The sequence below is a fragment of the Alligator mississippiensis genome, chromosome 3 (genome assembly GCF_030867095.1).
Source record: "Alligator mississippiensis isolate rAllMis1 chromosome 3, rAllMis1, whole genome shotgun sequence".
NCBI classification, from domain to species: Eukaryota; Metazoa; Chordata; order Crocodylia; family Alligatoridae; genus Alligator; species Alligator mississippiensis.
The window spans coordinates 192662-214288 of record NC_081826.1 but is presented as its reverse complement, the minus strand read 5'-3'; the positions used below and the strand labels follow the sequence as shown (position 1 = coordinate 214288).

Sequence of the window (21627 nt, the reverse complement as noted above, 5' to 3'; positions counted from 1 at the left end):
AGAAAACTTTTGACAATGGCGCAGTGAGAATGAGTGCCCAGGTCTCAAAGTAAATACAACAAAGACAGAGTCCGTGGTCTATGGAGATGAAGATGTTAGGAAGGAAGGTGGACAGAAGCTTCCAGTAACTCCTTGTTAGAAGTATGTGGGTTCTATCACATATACATATGTCACTAGAGAAGGATTTGAGGAAATGCATAATCCATGTGTTGTAGCAGCAGAGGCTGATAAGGCTTCCATTAATATCTGCTGGGTTGTAAGTAAAGGAGGAGAAAGGGGATTTAGACGCAAACGGTAATCTTGTGGCTATGCCAGACAAGAAAGCTGATATTTTTAACAGTTTCTTTGCCTCTGTTTTCTTGAACAGGGACCAGGATATCCCACTAACCAGAGGCAGGGACAATCTTGGGGATAGCTCTGTCAGGCCTTCAGTCAGCGCAGATGTAGTTAGGGATCTTCTGGAAGGGCTGGACATTTTTAAATCTGCAGGTCCAGATGCCCTCCACCCAAGGGTGTTGAGGGAGCTGGCAGGGGTCATCGCAGAGCCCTTGGCCCAGCTGTATGAGCATTCGTGGTCATCTGGCCAGGTGCCAGAGGATTGGAAACTGGCTAATGTGGTCCCAATTTTCAAGAAAGGGAGGAAGGAGGACCCAAGTAACTATAGGCCTGTAAGCCTCACCTCAGTGCTCAGGAACATCTTGGAGAGAATCATCAAGGAGCTCATCTGTGGGGGCCTGCAGGGAAGATCATGCTCAGGGGCAACCAGCATGGATTTATCAAAGGCAGGTCCTGCCTGACCAACCTGATTGCCTTTTATGACCAAGTAACTAAATCCTTGGATGATGCTATCACCATGGACGTAGTCTTTCTGGACTTTAAGAAGGCCTTTGACACTGTCTCTCACCCCATTCTCATCAATAAATTAGGCGACTGTGGCATTGATTCCTACACAGCTGGATGGGTAAAAAATTGGCTGATGGGGCGCACCCAGAGAGTAGTGGTGGACGGGTTGTACTCAACCTGGCGAGATGTGGGCAGCGGAGTACCCCAGGGCTCGGTCCTCGGGCCCGCACTGTTTAACATCTTCATCAGCGACTTGGATGAGGGGGTTGAAAGCACATTGTCCAAGTTTGCTGATGACACTAAGATGTGGGGTGAGATGAGCACACTTGAAGGGAGAGAGAGGCTGCAACTAGATTTAGACAGACTACAAAGGTGGGCAGATGAGAATAGGATGGGGTTCAACATAGACAAATGCAGGGTGCTGCACCTGGGGAGAAGGAATCCACAGCATGCATACAGGCTGGGGAGTTCCCTTCTTGAAAGCACAAAGGCAGAAAGGGATCTTGGGGTCATTACTGGAGTCTGGCATTGGTGGCTCATGTTCATCTTGGAGTCATTATTGACTCCAAGATGAACATGAGCCACCAATGCCAGACCGCAGCCAGCAAGGCCAGCTATACCTTGTCATGCATCCAAAGGTGCATCTCAAGCCAGTCCAGAGAGGTGATCCTCCCCCTCTATGTGACTTTGGTCAGACCGCAGTTTCACAGGTTTCATGGGCATTAGGGCTGGAAGGGACCTCGGAAGATCATCGAGTCCAGCCCCCCGCCCAAAGGGCAGGACGTCAGCTGGGGTCATAGGATCCCAGCAAGATAAGCATCCAGTTTCATCTTGAAGGTGTTCAATGAAGGCGCTTGAACCACCTCCGGTGGCAGGCTGTTCCAGACCTTGGGGGCTCGGACAGTAAAGAAATTCTTCCTTATGTCCAGCCTGAAACGATCTTGTAGTAGTTTGTGACCATTCGACCTCGTCATCCCTTGGGGCGCTCTGGTGAACAAACGTTCCCCCAGATACTGGTGGTCACCCCTGATAAACTTGTAGGTGGCCATCAGATCACCCCTGAGCCTGCGCTTTTCCAGGATAATGAACCACAGGGCTCTCAGCCTGTCATCGTAGGGTCTGCTTCCCTGACCTCTGATCATGTGCGTGGCTCTTCTCTGGACTCTCTCAAGCTTCTCCACATCCTTTTTGAATTGTGGAGCCCAAAACTGGACACAGTACTCCAGCTGCGGCCTCACTAAAGCTGAGTACAGGGGGAGAATGACGTCCCGGGATTTGCTTGAGAAGCATCTATGGATGCAAGCCAGCGTTTTGGTCGCTTTACTAGCCGCAGCATCGCATTGCAGGCTCATGTTCATCTTGTGGTCAATGATGACCCCCAAGTCTCTTTCTTCCATAGTGCTAACCAACATAGCACTGCCGAGCCTATAAGGATGCTGCGGGTTTTTTTTCCCAAGGTGGAGAACCTTGCATTTATCGGCGTTGAACACCATCAGATTCTCATCCGCCCACTTGCTGAGCCTATCCAGGTCAGCCTGGATCATCCGCCTGTCTTCTGGTGTGGATGCTTTGCCCCAAAGTTTGGTGTCATCGGCGAACTTGGCCAGTCCGCTTCTGACTCCAGTGTCCACATCGTTAATGAAGATGTTGAACAGTATGGGTCCAAGGACAGAGCCCTGGGGGACCCCACTGGTCACAGGACACCACGATGAGTGACTTCCATCAATTACTACCCTCTGGGTCCGACCCCGGAGCCAATTTTCCAGCCAGTGGATCGTGGGGGACCCAAGGCGACAATTGGCCAGTTTCTCCAAGAGACAATCATGGGACACCAGATCGAAGGCTTTTTTGAAGTCAAGATATATGACATCAATCTCATCTCCCTTGTCCAGGTGATAGGTCACCTGGTCGTAGAAGGAAATGAGATTGGTCAAGCAAAACCTACCCACAACAAACCCCTGCTGGCTATCCCTTAAGATGTTGGCGTCAGCCAGTCCATTAAGGATGGCCTCCTTAATAAACTTTTCTAAGATCTTCCCCGGGATAGAAGTCAGGCTGATGGACCTATAGTTAGCCGGATCCACTTTCCTCCCTTTCTTGAAGATAGGCACCACGTTGGCCTTCTTCCAGTCTTCGGGCACTACACCAGAGCGCCAAGAGTTTTCAAAGATCCACGCTAGAGGCTGGGCTATGATGCTTGCCAGCTCCTTGAGTACCCTGGGGTGAAGATTGTCAGGGCCGGCTGACTTGAAGGTATCCAGCTTCTCAAGATGTTCCTTCACAAAGTCAGCATTAATAGAGGGCAGGGGATCACCCTCACCCGGACTTCCCGGCCCTGTAGCAGGCACGGGCGTCCCATGGGGCTGATGAAAGAAAAGTTGGAGTACTGCATCCAGTATTGGGTGCCACAGTTCAAAAGGGATGTGGCCAGCCTGGAGAGGGTTCAGAGGAGGGCCACACGCTTGGCGAGAGGGCAGCAGGACAGGCCCTACGAGGAGAGACTGAGGGACCTGAACCTGGTCAGCCTCAGCAAGAGGAGGCTGAGGAGGGACCTGGTGGCTGCCTACAAACTCATCAGGGGAGATTAGCAGCAAATAGGTGGAGCCCTTTTCTCGCCAGCACCACCTGGGGTGACAAGGAACAATGGTCATAAACTGATAGAGAATAGGTTTAGGTTAGAGATCAGAAGGCAAAATTTTACAGGTAGGGTGGCCAGAATCTAGAATCAACTTCCCAGGGAAGTGGTCCTTGCCCCTACCTTGGGCAAATTCAAGAGGAGGTTGGATGATCACCTGTCTGGGGTCTTGTGAGCCCAGCATTTGTTCCTGCCTGTGGCAGGGGGTCAGGCTAGATGATCTGTTCAGGTCCCTCCTGACCCTTGCTACTATGAAACTATGAAACCACCCACACCAGGTTTGTGAGAATGAGACTGCTGAAAAGCAAGGAGAAGACAACAAAACTTCAAAGGTCACATGGCCCCGAAGAGAAGCAAGAACCAGAACTCTACCCAGGGAAACAAGGGCTTGGTAATTCCTCAGCATCTGGTCCCGGTAAAGCCCCTTGTCTTCATCTTCCAGCAGCTCCCACTCCTTCCGCGTGAAATACACAGCCACGTCCTCAAACACCTTCTGCAGCTGCAGGTACAAGCATTACACCATCAGTGTCTCCTGTTCCAGTTGCCTTCAGTTCCCACAGCCCTACCTGGAATTACTCTGTCCTACACTTATTTGCAAGATCAGCTACGACAGGGAGGGGTGCAAAATTCCCCATTACTCAGCTGACACGTGATGTGGACACTGCTGTGGACATAGGAATTAATGTACCTGTGTAACCTCAGCTCATCACGTTCTAATTGCTCGGTCCTCTGAGGCAACCCAGGCAGCACTGTTAGAGGTAGGGAGCCATGGCTCCATGGACTCTGACCAGGCCTTCCCATGCCAGTACCCTTGGCTCTCTGCACTTGGGAGTGAGCTCCTGATAATGCCAGCAAGAGGCTTGTTGCTCTTCAGGTCTCTCTGCTCCCCAAATTCTTTCCACCACCCCAGGACTCTCCTGGGCTCTGCCCCAGCTGTACTCACACACCTAACTGGAGCTGGTGCCCTGCTCACCTCCAGGCTCTTCCTCTGCTTTGGAGGCTGGCACTGCCCCTTCTGTAGCTGGCTTGACTCAGGTGGCAGGGAGCCCCTCTCTCCCCATCTCCCTGGCAAAGTCTGCTGCAGTTCCAGGTTTATGGGCCCCTCCTCAGGAGGGTGCTGATCAGTTCTGCTCAGGGTCCCTGCACCTGCAGGGTGGGGAAGAAAATCCACAAATTGGCCCTGGTGCTGCTGGCATGGGGAAAACCCTGCTAGTCTCCCGGATTGGCCTATGGCTAAGGCAACCAGAGGCATCAGTGTGTGGGAGAGGCGAGAAAAGGAAGATTCAAAATCCCACAACTCTTGCTAACAGACCTCCACAAGTATGAAGCTGGAGATGAGCCCCAATAACTTTGTTTCAGCGCAGAGTAGTAATCACAACACCGTGTCAGACCCTGCAGGAATATCGCTCCCTTGGAGAGAAGCTGGAAGAATGTTGGTGCTGCGTCAGCATCCACATTTTAAAGGGAGGGGACAGGGAAATGCATGGTCAATCTTCTCCAGGGCATGCGAAATGCTTCCAGGGGCACTGGGAGAACAAGCTGGCCTGTTGGAGCACTGACCCCATCAAAATGTTCTGGCAGAAGATTTCTCCACTGATGGATGATACTTCCTGCTGCTGGGTAGGGGAGAACCATGGCTCTTTACCTGCTCCTGGGGAAGGGCCTTGTCTGGGGCACCAGCCTGAGGAGCTTTTGTCTACTGACAACTCCCAGGTCTCCTCTGTTCTGGGGGAATCTACAGCAGGACAGGGGCCTGGGTTACCAGCCAGGTGTCACTGGGGAATCTCATTTCCTCAACACCTGCACCAGCCCCTCATTGCATCCGGTACATTACCTGACTCCTGGTGGGGCAGGGCCTCATCTTTGGGGACATAACATGGCTTGTCCTGATGTCCTGGGGTTTCCCTTTCTCTTTCTTCCTCCAGAGGTCTGTCCACAGGATGGGCCCTTGGCTGTTCCAGCCAGGAATCTACAGGTCCCTGCAATGCCCCAGTGGGCTGCATTTCGTCTGAGGACACCTCCGCGACCTTCATATTCACTGTGACCTGGGGACAAAATAAATATGTCACAGGGAGCTGGGAACCAGGAGAGACAGGGGTGGGAAGGAACATCCCCCAGACTGTGGACATGGAGATGGCAGCATCCACGATCAGGATGAAATACTCTCACCTGGAGCTTGTTGTCCTCTGCCTGCTCCAGCTGAAACTCTTCAGCGCAGGTCTCTACACCACTTTCCCATTCCAAGCTCTGCATCTCCTGGGGCAGGATGGCCAGGATTTGCTCCAGCACCACCAGGATCTGCTCCTTGCTATGATGCTGTGGCTCGAGGCAGTGCTGGCAGATTTCCTGTGCCCCCTCAGCTTCCTGGTAGGGGAAGCTCCTGAAGCGCTGGCACCAAGTCTCTGGAGTGGGGAAGTCATCCCCTGGGCCTGGCTGCGTGGTCTCTGAAGGCAGCTCAGCCTCAGATGGGGGCTGCATGGCCTGCTTCACCTCCTTTCCCTGGACCTTCTGGCATTGGACCGGCTCTTCCTGCAGCTGCTGCTTTACTGGCTGTAGTGCCAACCATCTCAGGGAGGCTCCACCAGTCCCAGACTGGACAATGTGAGGGACTTTTCCTGCTCCCTCAACTCCTGCCTGAAGACTTCCTGGGTCCTGCTCCAGCATCTTCACCTTAGGCCGCACCAGTGCTGGTAAGGGAAGATTTTACCATGAGATGGGAGACCCAGAACTGTGACCCACTGCCTCAGGCCCAAGGTCTGTCCATCCCCTACGCCCACCTGCTTTCACCCACTCAGAGCAGCCTCATGGCTGTCATCACTCCCCCTCCTGCCCTGACACATGGCAGGGCCTGGGCTTGTTCCAAAAATCCTTCCATGCAGCTCTCCTGCCTCCTCCCCCAGCCTCGGCCGGCCCCCAGTCCTCCACCAGGTCCTGCAGGCACCCATGTGGCTGTTCACAGCGCTCCTACATCTCTCAACAGCCCCAGACACAGGTGAAGCCTCCATACCCACACTGCCTCACTGCTGCAAGTTCCCTTCCCCTGTGCCCCACACCCCACCCACAATGGCCAGAGCTCCCTACCCCAGCGCCCCTTCACACAGTGTCTTACACATGGCCCGAGCACCCCCCACCCACTTCCAGGGCCCCGCAGCCACGGGGATGCACCTCTTCCATCCACCCCACCTCACTCCAGCACAGACAGACCCCCTGCAATGGCCCCAGGCCACAGCCCCTGCCAGGGATGGCACTTGTCTCTAGTCTTGGGACAGTGCTCCCCTGGACCCTCTGCATAGTCCTCTGGGGGATCACCTGCAGGAGCTCTGCCACCACTGCCTCGCGCCCAGCATCAGAGCAAGGAGCAGATCCTGGCGGTGCTGGAGCAGCCTGCCCCTGCCCCACTCGGGTCCCCGGGTCAAGAGAAACGCCCCGCAGCGGGCGACAGGCTGTGGGGGACCAGGCCGGCACACTCCCCGGGTGGGAGACAGGCCCCGCTGAAACCCGACCCTTCTCCAGGGCTGCTCGGCCCTGCACCTGCCCTGGGCCGGAGGAGCCCGGCTCGGGGGCGCTGCTGGGCCCGGCCCTGGCTCCGCCTCCGCCCTCACCCCGCTCCCAGCGCTGGGCTCCACTTCCCCTCGGCCGGACAGAGCAGCAGGGGCCACAGCGACCCGAGAAGGGGCCCAGAGAGGCCGAGACGAGGGGAGAACCTGCCCCATTTGCCCCGGGCTCCCTGCCACAGCTCCAGCCGGCCAGGACTGGGGAGAAAGAGCTGGGAAGGCAGGAACTCGCATGGGGCTCGGAGATGGCTGGGGCGGGAGCAAGCCTGAGCAGTGCCGGGCACCAGGACAGGGCCAAGCCGCTGATCCCAGCCCTCGCCCTGCAGCACCTCGGGCCTGCAGGCAGCTCGCCAGGAGTCAGCAGCTGCCTGCAAGCTGGAGGAAAAGCTGGTGCAGGAACCACCCACAGGCCAGTGACATTCACCCCGGCTCAGCCCCCTGGTGCCAGCCTGTGACAGGGCAATGGGTGAATCCCCCAGGGTCCCTGCGCAAACTGGCCACGTCAGTCCAGAGCTCCAAGGCGGAGACGGTGCAATCTGCAAACATCACCTAGCCTGGGCCCCCTTCGTGGAGAGGGAAAGAACTGGGGGAGATCAAGACAAAGGAAATCCTGCAGTCAGCAGTAAATCAGGAAAAAGGAGAGGGATGAAAGGGGCTTTCAGAATATTTAAAGCAGATGCTGCACTCCCTCCCACAGCTGGGAACAGAGACACTGCAGATACAGAGCACAGAGCTCTTTACACTGCCCCTGACAGAAAAGAACAAAAAGAAATGATTCAGGGGCGTACTTGGTAGCCGTGTTGGTCTGAGACAAAAAGACATACAAAAAACTAGAACTCTTGGTTCCAAAATGAGACCTTTTATTAGACCAACTGGAAAATGGCAAGAAAATTGTCCTTTTCTGCAAGCTTTCGGGATCAAAGTCCCTTCATCTGGGAAAAGTGTAGATGGTACAAGATGGTAAAAAGTCCCCATAGGTCGGAAATAAACTTCATTTTTGCAGAGGGAGCTGAAGATGGAAGTCTGTCCCTCTGGGTCCAAAAAAAGAAATGATAGCATGATTAAACTATTTATAAAAACATCTTCTGGATCAGGCCACAGAGATTTCTGGTCCTACTCTGGGAGTTGATGAAGTAACAAGGCTTTCAGAGTTGTCACAAGCTACATGAAGGAAAAGGAAGGCCTTACAACCTCCCCCCACCCAAGCAGCAAGTAGAAGATAAAAGGTGGGGCTCTCCTTTTAAACCCATCTTCTCACACCAAGAACATCAGTACCTTATCACAGAGAGGCAGTATAATCTCAAAATACTGAAGAAATGGAGAAAGCTGCAGGCTACACTTTTCCTTTTTCTCAAGCCAAACTGATTATCAGTGGCGGCAGCAGCAGTCCCTCTAAGTTGAGGATGACATCTGTCAGGCTTGATGGGACCTCAGGTGACAGAGGACCCTCCACCTCCAGAACCTCCTCCTGAGGTTCTAGTTGAATGTCACCCTCCACCTTTTTGTTTTTGGTCACCCCATCCATGGCCCCACCAAGTCCCAGGACCTCCTGGTCAACCTTCTCCTGGCCCTGGCCAAGTGGGCCCTGTACTTGGCCAGGAAGGAGGCTCTGGCCAGGAAGGTGCCCGGAGACTGCAGGGTCGCTTTCCTCTCACTTGTCCGTGCACGTTTCTGGGCAGAGCACCAGTGGGTGGCATCCACCAGCTCCTTGGATGCCTTTGAAGACCGGTGGGTGTGGCCCAGGGGGCTCTGCTCTGTGTCCCCCTCAGGCACACGTATTTTCACCTTTGAACCCTTTGACCCACACGTCACTCCCATCCTGTTTTTTGCCTTTGTTGTCCCAAGAATTCTGTTGCGTCTTTCACTCATTGGCTCCACGCAGTAGGGGCTATTAGTTAGCTATGTGGGCGTTAGGGCCCACAGTACTTGAAGGATACAAATGGACAGGTGACCAAGGAGCCTGGTCCTGGGCACATGTGTTCTTTGGCAATGGGGGCATGATGTTGCGCGGGGGAGTGGGATTTGCAGTCCTGGGTTAGTCATCTCCTTCCTCTGCCAGCACTGTTCTGCCTCGATATCAAGTTGTTGGGCCTTGAAGTGGTGCGCACCTAGGCGGACTAGGTGGCGCCATGCCAAACGGTCAGCAGCTTGCTTCTCCCAGACGTTGGTGTCAATGCCTCTGTGCTTGAGGGTGACATTGAGCGTAACTTTATACTGTTTCCTTTGGCCACCCTTTGACCATTGGCCAACGGAGAGCTGGGAGAAGAGAATCTGGTGAGGAAGGTGGTTCTCGGACATCTAGACATAGTGGCCCATCCATCTGAGTTGATTTCTCAAGAGCAAGGATTCAATGCTGGTGGACGCAGCTTCATGGAGGATGCTCACGCTGGTCTGGCAGTCCTCCCATTTGATCCCAAACAATGTATAAACCATTTGTCCTACAAAGGTGTTCTAGTTTCATGTTAGGTATTTTGTTTGTGTTTCAGAGTGTGTAGTTAGATTAAATATGGCCGTGTTTTATTTCTACACCTCCCTGCCTGTCTGCCATCTGACACCAACAGGGAAGGAATCTTGCTTGATCTGCAAAACAAAGAGCACCTCACTAAGACACTCTCATGGACCCAGAGGGACACATTTCCAGCTTCAGCTTCCTCTGTGCAAAAATGAAGTTTACTTCCTACATATGCACTTTTTACCTTCTTTAACTTTCCCTGAGCCTGATGAAGGGCATGTGTATAACAGGCAAACTGAGTTATGCTCAGGCTTTTAGCGTAACTTTAGGCCTTCAAGGAACTAAGCAATTAAATTGTAGAGTGCCTTATAAGCACAGATCCTGGTTTTCTCCGATTAAAAATTGCAAATTCTCCGATTAAAAACCCAAAATCCGTGATAAAAATTAAAGCCCCCCCCCCCCCCCCAGCGCTGCTGGTGCCTGCACTCCCCCCTCTCCTCCCCACAGCCTCAACAGCCCTCCTGATGCCCCTCACAACAGCCCCCCAGACCCACAGACATGCAGAAACAGAGACACCCATCCCAGCAGGTACGTTTGCGTGGTGGGGAAAGGGAAGGTGTTGGGGGCGTAGATCAAGAATGGGGGGAGCATGCCCCGTGCCTACTCCCAGGAGCAGGGTCAGAGGGTATCAAAGTATCATAGTAGTTCGGGGTCAAAAGGAACCTGAACAGAACCAACTGGAACCAACTTCCCAGGGAAGTGGTCCTTGCCCCTACCTTTGGCATATTCAAGAGGAGGTTGGATGACCACCTGTCTGGGGTCTTGTGAACCCAGCATTCATTCCTGCCTGTGGCAGGGGGTCAGGCTAGATGATCTGTTCAGGTCTCTCCTGACCCTAGCTACTATGAAACTATGAGATCATCTAGTCTGACACCCCCCCCCACCCCCAGCTGGAGCATATGCTGGGATCACACGACCCCAGACAGGTGTTCATCCAACCTCTTTCTGAATTTACCCAAGGTAGGAGCAAGGACCCCTTCCCTAGGAAGTTGGTTCCAGATCCTAGCCACCCTAACAGTGAAATAGTGCCTCCTAATCTCTAACCTGAACCTGTTCTCCAGCAGCTTCTGGCCATTGTTCCTCGTCACCCCAGGTGCTGCTGGGGGGAATAGGACCCCTCCTATTTGCTGCTGATCTCCCCTAATGAGTTTGTAGGCAGCCACCAAATCCTCCCACAGCCTCTGCTTAAGGCTGAACAGATTCAGGTCCCTCAGCCTCTCCTCATAGGGCCTGACCTGCTGCCCTCCAACCAAGTGGGTGGCCCTCCTCTGGACCCTCTCAAAGCAGGCCATGTCCTTCTTAAAGTGCGGTGCCCAGAACTGGACGCAGTACTCCAATTGTGGCCTGACCAATGTCACGTAGAGGGAGAGTATCACCTCTCTGGACTGGCTTGAGATGCATCCTTGGATGCATGACAAGGTGCGGCTGGCTTTGCTGACTGTGGTCTGGCATTGGCGGCTCATGTCCATCTTGGAGTCAATAATGAGTCCAAGATCCCGTTCCGCCTCTGTGCTCACAAGGGGGGAGCTCCCCAGCTTGTATGTATGCTGTGGATTCCTTCTCCCCAGGTGCAGCACCCTGCATTTATCTACATTGAACCCCATCCTATTACCATCCGACCACTTCTGTAGTCTGCCTAAATCAAATTGCAGCCTCTCTCTCCCTTCGAGCGTGCCTACCTCTCCCCACATCTTAGTGTCATCAGCACTGGGGGACCCCACTATTCACATCCCACAAGGTCGACTGCAACCTGTCCACCATCACTCTCTGGGTGCGCCCCATCAGTCAATTTCTGACCCATCCAACTGTGCAGGCATCTATGCCACAGTCGCCTAATTTATTAATGAAAATGGGGTGAGAGACAGTGTCAAAGGCCTTCTTAAAGTCCAGAAAGACTACGTCCATGGCGACACCATCATCCAGGGATTTATTTACCTGGTCATAAAAGGCCATCAGGTTGGTCTGGCAGGACCTGCCTTTGATGAACCCATGTTGATTTGCCCTGGGCATGATCTCCCCTGCTGGCCCCTCACAGATGTGCTCCTTGATGATTCTTTCAAGGATGTTCCCCAAGACCGATGTGAGGCTTATGGGCCTGTAGCTTCCTGGGTCCTCCTTTCTCCCCTTCTTATAAATGGGGACCACATTAGCTAGTTTCCAATCTCCAGGTACCTGGCCTGTGGACCACAATCGATTGTACAGCCGGGCCAAGGACACAGCATCGACCCCCGCCAGCTCTCTCAACACCTGTGGGTGAAGGGCATCAGGGCCCGCAGATTTAAAAACATCCAGCCCTTCCAGAAGATCCCTAACTACATCTGCGCAGCCCCAAGGCCTGGCAGTGCTGTCCCCAAGATTGCCCCTACCTGTGGTGGGAGAGCTGTCCTGGTCCCTGTCCAAGAAGACAAAGGCAAAGAACTTGTTAAAAATTTCAGCTTTCTAGTCTGGTGTAGCCACAAGATTACCATTTGAGTCTAGCAGGGACCCTACACTACCGGTGCCCTCTTCTTACTCCCAAAGTATTTGAATAAGGACTTTTTGTTGTCCTTAATCCTGGTTGCTAGCCTGAGCTCCACCCCTGCCTTGGCCTTCCTAATAGCCCTCCTGCACTCCCGGGCCAAGGAGTATTCCTCTTTGGCGATGGCCCCTCTCTTCCACTGGGTGTACACCTCCCTTTTGGCCCTCAGGCATTCTTGAATGCCTTTGCTGAGCCATGAGGGTGAGGGCAGGGGTGCCACTCTGAGGGCCACGTGCGTGCTGGCCGGCCTGACAAGGGGTTTGCACACAGAGGCCGCCACTGCAACTCTGCCACTGCATCCTGCGCTACCATCCCATGGCCACCCGCATGGCTTTGTGGGCAAGTGGCACAGGTCACGGTAGCGGCAGTGCAGTGGCAACCACCGTGTGTGGGCCACATCCGTGCTGCCCAGCCGGGGGGTGGAAAGGGGGGCTTGCATGCAGTGGCCACCACTGCACTGCTGCTTATGCCCCACAACTGGCTGCATAGGTCTGCAGCAGTGCAGGGTGGTGGTGCCTGTGTGCTGGCTGGGGGGCACTTTGTGGGCAAGCGCTGCCACTGCGGAGCCATGCCTTTCACCCCTGGATCCTAGAAGGAAGTGGGGCAGGACTGGGGAAGGTGGCTGGGGGCTGAGGGAGTGGGGGGGTGGGGGGGGCTGCCAGCCCCAGGTGGCACACCGCAGCCAGAAGCAGGGCCGAAGGTGCCCCTCTGTGGACAGTGGTGCCCCTCTGCAGGGAGCTTTGTGGGCAAGCGATGTGGGGTGCACACGCTGCCTGGCCGGCTGCCCAGGGGAAGGGGAAGGGGAAGGGGAAGGGGAAGGGGAAGGGGAAGGGAAGGCTAGCATGCAGCAGGCTGCACAGCTCCGTGGCCAGAACTGCAGCGGCAGCGAGTGATTTAGGGGGGGCTCACACACAGCAGCTGCTGCTGCTAACCTGTAGGGCCATACCAGCAGAGACAGCCAGTGTACAGAACCTCCCCGCGCCACCACGGAGGCAAACCTGGAGCTGTGTGGCCGGCCGCATGGCAGCAGCAGCGATGTGGTGGTGGCCGTGGCCACCGTGCAGCGTGGGATGGTGGTAGGGATGGCTGCGTGCCACCCGGCCACCACATGCATGCTTCACATCACTTACCCACAAAGGGGTACCCCTGCCCCTGCACCTGGCTGTGGTGTGCTACCTGGGACCGGCAGTACCCCCCACCACTCCCTCAGCCACCTTCCCCAGCCCTGCCTCACAGCCCCCAAGCTCCACTTGCCTCTAGGATCCAGGGGCAAAGGGTGAGTCTGAGCCTAAGCCCAGCCTTGGCTGACTCAGAGGCTCAGGCCCTGCCCTTCCCCCTCTCCCGCCCCCTCCAGGTAGAGCTGGGGATTTCCCACCCTGTCTACAATCAGCTCTTGAACACTTGTTCCAGCCTGCAAGAGCTCTTTGCAAAAGCAGAGAATCCGTGGATTTCTCTGCTAAAAAGGGAAATCCGTTTTTTTCCAATAAAAACAGGGAATCTGTGGTTTTACTAATAAAGTTTACTTGATACCAAATCGGACAAGGGGCTGTGTCAATCCTTGGGGGTCTCTGGTAAAAGGAATCCTGGGGCAACAATGTGAGCCCAAAAGCTTGCAGAAAAATATAATTTTTTTACAATTTTTTAGTTGGTCTAATAAAAGGTATCGTCTCTGAACCAAGAGTTCTAGGTTTTTGCATTTCTATCATGTTTTATATGCATTGTATTTAAATCACATTCCCTGCATCTTGGTTGCCGGTGCTCCGGAAAGAAGAAGGGCTGTATGCAGGAAGGCAGAGCAGCCCCCTGCTGTGTTTGATACCAAGGCTTTTGTTTAGAACACCCTGCTGTTACTGGAAAAAAACCCAAAAAACTAGTTTGAGTCAGGTATCCAGCCATATTGGTTTAGAGGCAAAAGGAATTGGAATTCACGGTAGAGGTGATATATTTTATTAGACCAACTAGATGTTTCCAAAGAAAATTTTGTTGCAAACATCTAGTTGGTTTTATGCAGCGGTTCTGAACCTTTTTCAGTTGATGTACCCCTTGGTCTCAGAGTGAGACCTCATGTACCCCTTATACAACTGAGCGATGGGTGTTCGAACCAACGTTTCCGGTGCGAGATTGAGGCACGGAGCAGGAGTCGGATATCTGGTTTCCATGCACATGAGCGTTTTACAGCAGTAAAATCCCGGCAATTTCAAATTGTCAAGATTTTTTTAAGCCCTTCGACCTGTTAGACAGTGTATGAAACATATCTCACGTGCCCCCTGATGAGGTTTCACATGCACCCCTGGTTCAGAACCGCTGGTCTAATAAAAGATCTCACCTCTGCCATGAGTTCCGATTCATAGTTTGGGTCAGGTAGCATCAGGGAAGATCAGAGCCCTAGCCACACTGGCTGAACTGGGCAGTGTTCTTTTTAAATTAATTGGTTATGAGAAAGAAAATAAAAGCCTTGCAACCCCTGACTGGATGCTTGGGGTGATGTCATGCCAAGTAGGGCTGGGGTGGACCCCAGGAAGGAACTTGTCAGGTACAGGAGAGTGAGGAGAGTCTGGAACTCCTCTCCTTTCCCTTTCTTCAAGCTCTCTTTGCTTCCCTGGGTTTGGGGTGGGATAATACCACAGGGAGTATTAATCCCTGGAGAAAACCACCAGGATTAGAGCCTGGTAATGTGTGGGTCAGGAGTTGAAGCCTGGTCCTTGTTGGGGCTGTAGGAGTTCTTGTGACTTAGCCTAGCTGGATAGCTGAGCCCACCTGCAGTTCAGGCCCAGACCATGATAGGTCTGGTCTGGCTCCACCTCTTGAGATTTTTGCAGATTTTGCCCCAGCTGGAGCTGTGGGATTTGGGACTAGGAATTTTAGGGTGCTGTCACCCCCAAAGCCATCACATGGAAGTGGAGATCACTTACTTGCAGTTTGCCAGGGAGCAACAAGGGACCCCTTGCACCACAGAAGGACCTAGGCAGCTAGCTCCCTGAGAAGGAACAAAACTGCTGAGTAACAGGTATAGGAGCAAAGGGCCCCAGAACGAACCCTTGGGTGAGCCCCCACATCTCAGACTGCCTGGGTATGGGTGGAGTCTCCCCAAAAGGGATACAAACTAGAGACTGTACTTTGTAATGTTTAAAATTGTAGTTGATGTCTTCCTTTGTTCTCCTTGTCTTTGTTTTCCGTAATAAATCTGTCCTCTGTGTTTACACTGCTTGCAAGGAGGGGGTGTTGTTTATGTGGGACACCACAGCTGAATTCAGATTTCTGGGTGGGGGCTCAAGCCACAGTAAAACTATCGTGGTACCCTAAAATTTGAACCTGGCCCTTTGTTGCTGCTAACTGGTGCCTGGCAGAAGGATTACAACTGATTATTTTGGCCTCTTGAGGCTTACTGCATTGCTCCTCAACAAATGGCTGAGGTTTTTTGTTTTTTTTTTAAAATAAAAACTATACATACATGCACATACAACTCGCAAACAATATATATGTACATTTAACAGTCCATTCTCATAATCAAATACGTACAAAATAAAACACAATCTCATAATAATTCAACCTCTTATGCTGCTATGCCAGGAAGCCTATACTATTTACATCCTAATTACTATATGGTACACTTAACACTTAAAACAACATTTTTAAACCTTTTCCCTGTTTCCTCTTCTTTGACTTATATCAACAAATGGCTAAGTACCACATTTAGTCAGATCTAAGACAAGGTTCTCCACCCCCCAGTTAACATGGGGGAAAAATCGTCTCATATTAGATTTGTGTACAAAGTAGAGTGGGGGGGCAGGCAGCAGCTGCAGCTCCGACTGCCCCTGAGCCCCCATAGCTGCTGCCTGCCCTCATTCATCTTGTCCTCTGCAGCTTCTGCACGGCCCCTGCCCCACCCCACCCCACCCCGCCTTACTGTCAGACGCAGCTGGGCTCACTCAGGCTGGATTCCCTTCCTGGCACAGAGCACATGGAAACTCCAGCCCCTGCCTGGTCAATCAGCATTGCTGAAGCTGCTGCAGGGCCTGTGCTGTACCCTGTGACCAGGGAGGGAATACAGCCTGAGGAATCAGAGAATCGGAGCAGTCAGGCTTCAAGGGACCTTCAGAGGTCACACATCTTGTCCAACTGGCTTCCTGAGGTGGATCATCTCTATCCAAACCATATCTCAAACATTACATAAGACCACTGTCAGCCCTAACACAAATAGACCTAACACCTGAGCCTGCCACAGGTAAAGCAGGGGAGCCTTGGCAAACAACATCCTGCTTTCATGAAATGTTGTCAGTATATGTACACAGGCAGAGACACCAACTTAACAGTGTGCACGGCTTCCCTCGCTTCACCTTACCTCGCTTCCCTGCCCTCAGCTCTGCCCCACATCTTGAACATCATCAAGCAATGCAATAACCCTGCAACTCTAAACAGAACAACAGAACGGCTGGCTGCCACACTGAACAATGCCAAAAAGGAAATGGCTTACTACCATAGGAGGATTGGATATAACCCACTCCAATGGAAAAGCATGGTGCACCACTAGCCACCTTACAGGCAGAAGTACCAAAAACTGTAGCGGGTAAACTGAGTTATGCTAAAGCTTTTAGCCATAGTTCAGGCCTTCCCAGAACTAAGCAACAATACTGAACAGAGTGCCTTCTGTGGCACTGGGAGACGCGAGTGCTGCGACGGGCAAAGGACAGCAGCTTCCCTATAAGGGATGTGGCTGGCACAGTGCCAGGGGATTGGTGCACCATATAAGGAATGCTTGGCACAGAGCCAGGGGATTGGACAATTTAGGTCGAGAGAAATTACAAAAGTGATGGACAAACAAAGGAACACCCGTGTTCTGTGTTGCCACTCTGGGGAAACAGGAGCAATCTTGGACTGCTTGTTTGAACAACAAGGAATCCAGAAGCTAACACCCCACACACCCAGAATACACTAAATCCAGAATGCGAGTTAAAAGTGGGAGTTGAAGGTAATCTGGGGTTGGGAATCCACAAGCAGAGGTGGGGGGAAAGGGAATGGGCCTGGCTACTGATGTTGCTGCTTGACACAAAGATATCACAACCCTCTGGTTCTCACTGCTTAGCCAGGCACAAATTTGAGTGCATGCTGAAGCCACCCTTTGCAGCAATGTACCTATGAGCACCCTCAGCACATGGGCCCTCATCTTTCCAGCCTCTATTTTGGGTACCATGCTGGAGTCTCTAGTCCATAATTGTCTCTGGACTTCAGAACAGACCTCAGGGAAATCCTGTGCATCTACCTGACCCAGCTTGCATCCATGGACTCCACTGCTAACACAGGGGCACTTCCTGCCACATCGCCTTTCCAGCCCAGGCAGAGCCAAGAGCCAGGCACTACTTTTTTTTTTTTCCAAGTCCCTCTCACCCAGTGCTATCCTGTCTCTTCCACAGGTCACACAAGACTGCACTCTTCATCCAACACAGCTGGGGCATGAGCTGTATGGAAAAAACCTGCCACTGGGATGCCACAGGCCACCACAACATGCACAAGAGCACCCCTCACATGTGCAAAGCTTACATAGTTTACAGAGGGCAGCTGGTGTCAGTCACCAAGGGAAGGGAGGGTCTGCCCTGGGTTGCCTCATGCCTCCAGCTGGTGTAGCTACTAGCACCACCCTCTACCGCTTTTTCCCTTTGCAAAGGGTTGCAGGCACAGTTGTCCCACCCCCACCTTCCCCCTCACCTCTTATGAGTGCAGGGCATTCCTCAGAGCACCCTGCCTGCATGAGGAGCTGCCAAATGCCATTTCCCCATGCCTTCCTCCAAGCCACAGCCACAGACCTCTGCAGGAGCCAATTTGTCCTGGGGACCAGCAACATAGGCCTGCACACATATTCCACCTGCTGCCTTTCCTCCCCCCCCCTGCCACCCCGTAGCCCTGCAAACTGTTCCCATAGTTCACATGGGCTCACTCCCAATAAGCATGGGTATATTTTATACCAGGACTCAGACAAATTCAGTTTCTAGCTCTTGGATCAAGATTAGCCCAGTGCCTCCAAACACAGAAGAACCAACTAAAAGGTAGCTTTTCCATGTACAGACCTGGGTCATGTCTGTGGCCCTGCTTTGCACTTACCCCAGTACTTCAACATCCTTCTGGCATGGGGCACTGGGGCTCAGCTTGACAGAGGCCACAGACAGAGAAATGGGATTATTTTCTTCTCCCTGCTTATTCCTCCACATTTACTACAGCCAAGGTTCCCATGACTATTTTCAGCTGGGCACTAGCAGGTCACACTAAGGCAGTATCCACAACCCCTCCCCGCGCCTCTCCTCCCTAGTAATCACTGCTTTCTAAGCACAGGCTGCACTCTTGCCTTCGGAGCAAGCGTATCAGTTGGCTATAGACAATTACTCACTGAATCATTACCATTGTGTCAAGCTTTTCAGTCATCATTGCTTACTAGCCACCTGTCCCTCAGCCAGGACAGACTGGGCGGTAGCTGCCCCAAACAAGAAGGGAGCTTCCCAGCTGCTACATGTAGCAACAAGCCCAACACCACTGTAAGCACCTCTCTGTGTCCTCAGAAACAAAGACACAGGCCCCAGTTCTGCCAAGATGATTCAAGTGCCAACAGGAGCTTTCCAGTGCTGGTCACTTGGCACTATGTTGCCTTCACTTAGAATCCACAGTACTGGGGGATTCTAGGGGCAGGGGCTGATATACCAGGCATGCTTTCACAGAAAACTTCTCTCCTTCAGTCTGGGCAGCACACCTGTGGGGAGTGCACAGAGCTAGTGGGGAGCTTGCACACTCACAGCGGACACTTCCACTAGCATAGCTTGGAGTGTTTTTGCACAGCAACTCAGCATTGTCACAGGGGCAAGCACAGGTCCTCTGGAATCAGCATGATCTTGATGAACAAAAAGTGAGGACCACAGAAAATAGAAGAAAGCCATGGTCCTGGCTCTGCAAGAACCTCCATGAACAGACTCCTTGTCCCACATCCCATGTGCTGCCCTAATGAACTCAGGGGTCCTGGGCAGGCAGAGAGGCATGCTTACACTGCACAGGTGGGGCAGGGCTGATTAGCTCTGGGCAACACACATTTCCCTCTGGAACAGAGACAGTGCGCTCTCCTCCGCACAGCATCAGGCTTCAGCCACTGTTCCATGAATACAACAACACAAACAATATTCAGAGAAGAAAACAACACCTGCCATATACTGACTTCTGTGAGGACTGAGTCCCTGCAGAATCCTGAGCTCCAGGCAGACAGCAGAAAGTGAGCAGCAGGAGACCTCTCTCCAGATTCAGCAGCTCCCCCCACACATGCTGTACACATGGTGACTGATACACAAGGCTGAACAGTGCAAACTGCAGACCTAGCAAAAGCTGGCTTTATAAATGATACATGCCTACGGTGGTATACAATCAATAACCAGTAAGCCTGCATGTAAGTTGCAAGCAACAGCCTGGGAAAACAGAATAAGAATCTGTTCAAGCCTCTAATATTAGACTAAGCCAAGAATCAACCACTGGCTTTTGGAAAGGTGTGCAACAGCAACTAGAAGCAGAGATCAATGTTTTATCTTTTGATAACAGTTGAACTGCATGTAGTTAGCAAGAATCCCATTGCAACAATGCATTTTTGTTAACCTTCTGTACATTAAAAGAAACAAAACATGACAGTTAGCACTCCCAGATGGTGAGGACAATGAGATAAGAAGTCCTCCCTGCTCCCAGGATTGTACTTTTCTCAAGGACACAGATCCCAGCTAATTGGCTTCTTTCAAGTCCACAGAAAAATTGGTTCAGTCCAATTTCCAGTGTCTCAGTGAAACAAAGACACTTGACTATCACCAATCAGAGTACCTATTTAAATAACCCACATACAAATACTGGGTGTAAATGGGGAAACTTCAAAACAACCTGCTGCCAGCCTGCATGCCAGCTTCCTCCTGCACCTCCCCTAACCCGTGTAAGTAAGAGGCTGCATTGTACTGTTGCAGGTAGATAGACAGGCATAAAGACAAAAACGTATTTTTATCCTTTGGGTGTAATCAATAAGAGTTGGGTGATAGACCTGTCTCTTGCCTCTTTATCCGACTTGCGTGGCACTAATGCTTTACCCGCTAAAACAGAATGGGAGATCATTGCGAAGTGTGACTGTATCAGGACTTGAAACAAAATGCATAACAATCAGTAAGGGAATTGTAACCGTCACAGAATTCTATGTCTTGCAAAAAAAAGTCCTGATCATAGTTGGGCTGTAGTCTTGTCTCTCAAAACAATCTCTCAACCTGTGGTACACGTACCCCAGGGACTACACAAGACAGGCAGGGGGTACGCGGGTACCCCAACACTCTCTCTCATCCTCTTTGCCTCTCTCTCACCCCCTCCCCCTCTCAAAACTATGGCAAAAAATTTGGTGTGCCATGCACTGCGCAGCATTTTAAATTCCCCAGCAATAATTTGGCGTGCCATGCTTTGTATGGCACTGGGTTCAGCCCTCCTAGCTTTGGCCAACATCACCTCTAGCCCAGGGACACACTTGCACCCCTGGTGTAAAAGGTGGCAACCCTACCCACACCAGATCTGACATCTGTCATATCACGGCCCTGTATACAGAGCTCTTCTTCCAACAAACGGCACACATTAGTCTGTCAATAAAAAAACTCCTCTGGAAAATTGAGTGATGGGGGTACTTGTTAACATCTTCAGGAGTTAGGGGTTACTTGCTACTTAAAAGGTTGAGAAACTCTGTCTCAAAACACCAAATGGTATCTGTTTGTTGGTAACAGGCAGGACAGAGGCAGGAGGGATGCTGCTGCGCAGCTGGGAGCATCCCAGCCTCCACAGCTCTGCCGTACGTCTCTAAGGGCAGGGCCACGAACCAAACACTGGGAGAGGGGAGCCAGCTGAGCTCCCACACCTGGCCGCTTCCCTCCCCGTTGCGCAGACGGCTCCCTTCCGTGGTTAGCTCAACCTGATCAGCTCTGGCGCTCGCTGGCGGTGTCTGTCCCCTGCGGTACTCTGCTGCAGCACTGTCTCTCCCTCAGTTCAGCTCTTGAGAAGCACCATGTTTCGTCACGGCAGCCGATGCGTTTCTTCACCGCTCCAAACAACGCCTCCACCAACAGAACTGCTGCAGGCCTGCACTCCAACTGCCACGGAGCCCGCAAACCCACTGCCCCCCAGAGACCCCGCCTCCGCCCCGCGCGCCTGCGGCCAGGAGCCGACGGAACCCACCGCAGCGCGGCTCGGCTCATCTGGGCCGGGCCCGCCGCACGCGCGCCCTACCGGGCTCCGGGCTCCGACCGCGGCGTCTCCCCCCGGGCGCAGCACCACGCACAACCCCACGAGCCCCGGTTCGGCGAAGGGGCTTTGAGACCCAGCGACCAATCAGAATGTGGGGGGAGGGCGTGTCCTGGTGGAGAGGGATCAGACAGGCCAATCAGGACACGGACGCGCGGGGGCGGGCGCGCGGCCCCGCCCGCAGGCCGCCCTAGCCTATCACCGCAGGGCCATAAGCAGCCAATCGCGGTACGAGCCTGTGAGGAGCCGCTGGCGGGGTTCCCGGCCGGGCCCTGACCCCGACCCC

The 21627-nt window shown here is 52.9% G+C and overlaps 1 protein-coding gene across 1 annotated transcript in view; it reads right to left on the bottom strand.

Moving 5' to 3' along the window:
- LOC102560133 (zinc finger protein 493) overlaps positions 1 to 21407 on the bottom strand; it is a 37012-nt gene extending 15605 nt beyond the window's left edge. The window contains exons 1-5 of the mRNA XM_059723575.1: positions 21327 to 21407; positions 5648 to 6165; positions 5313 to 5523; positions 4452 to 4624; positions 3851 to 3977 (exon numbers count right to left, since the gene is read on the bottom strand). Of these exons, the coding sequence (XP_059579558.1) occupies positions 3851 to 3977; positions 4452 to 4624; positions 5313 to 5523; positions 5648 to 6142 (1006 nt within the window). The 5' untranslated portion in view covers positions 6143 to 6165; positions 21327 to 21407. The remainder of the gene's footprint in view (positions 1 to 3850; positions 3978 to 4451; positions 4625 to 5312; positions 5524 to 5647; positions 6166 to 21326) is intronic.
- Positions 21408 to 21627: the final 220 nt, after the last annotated feature.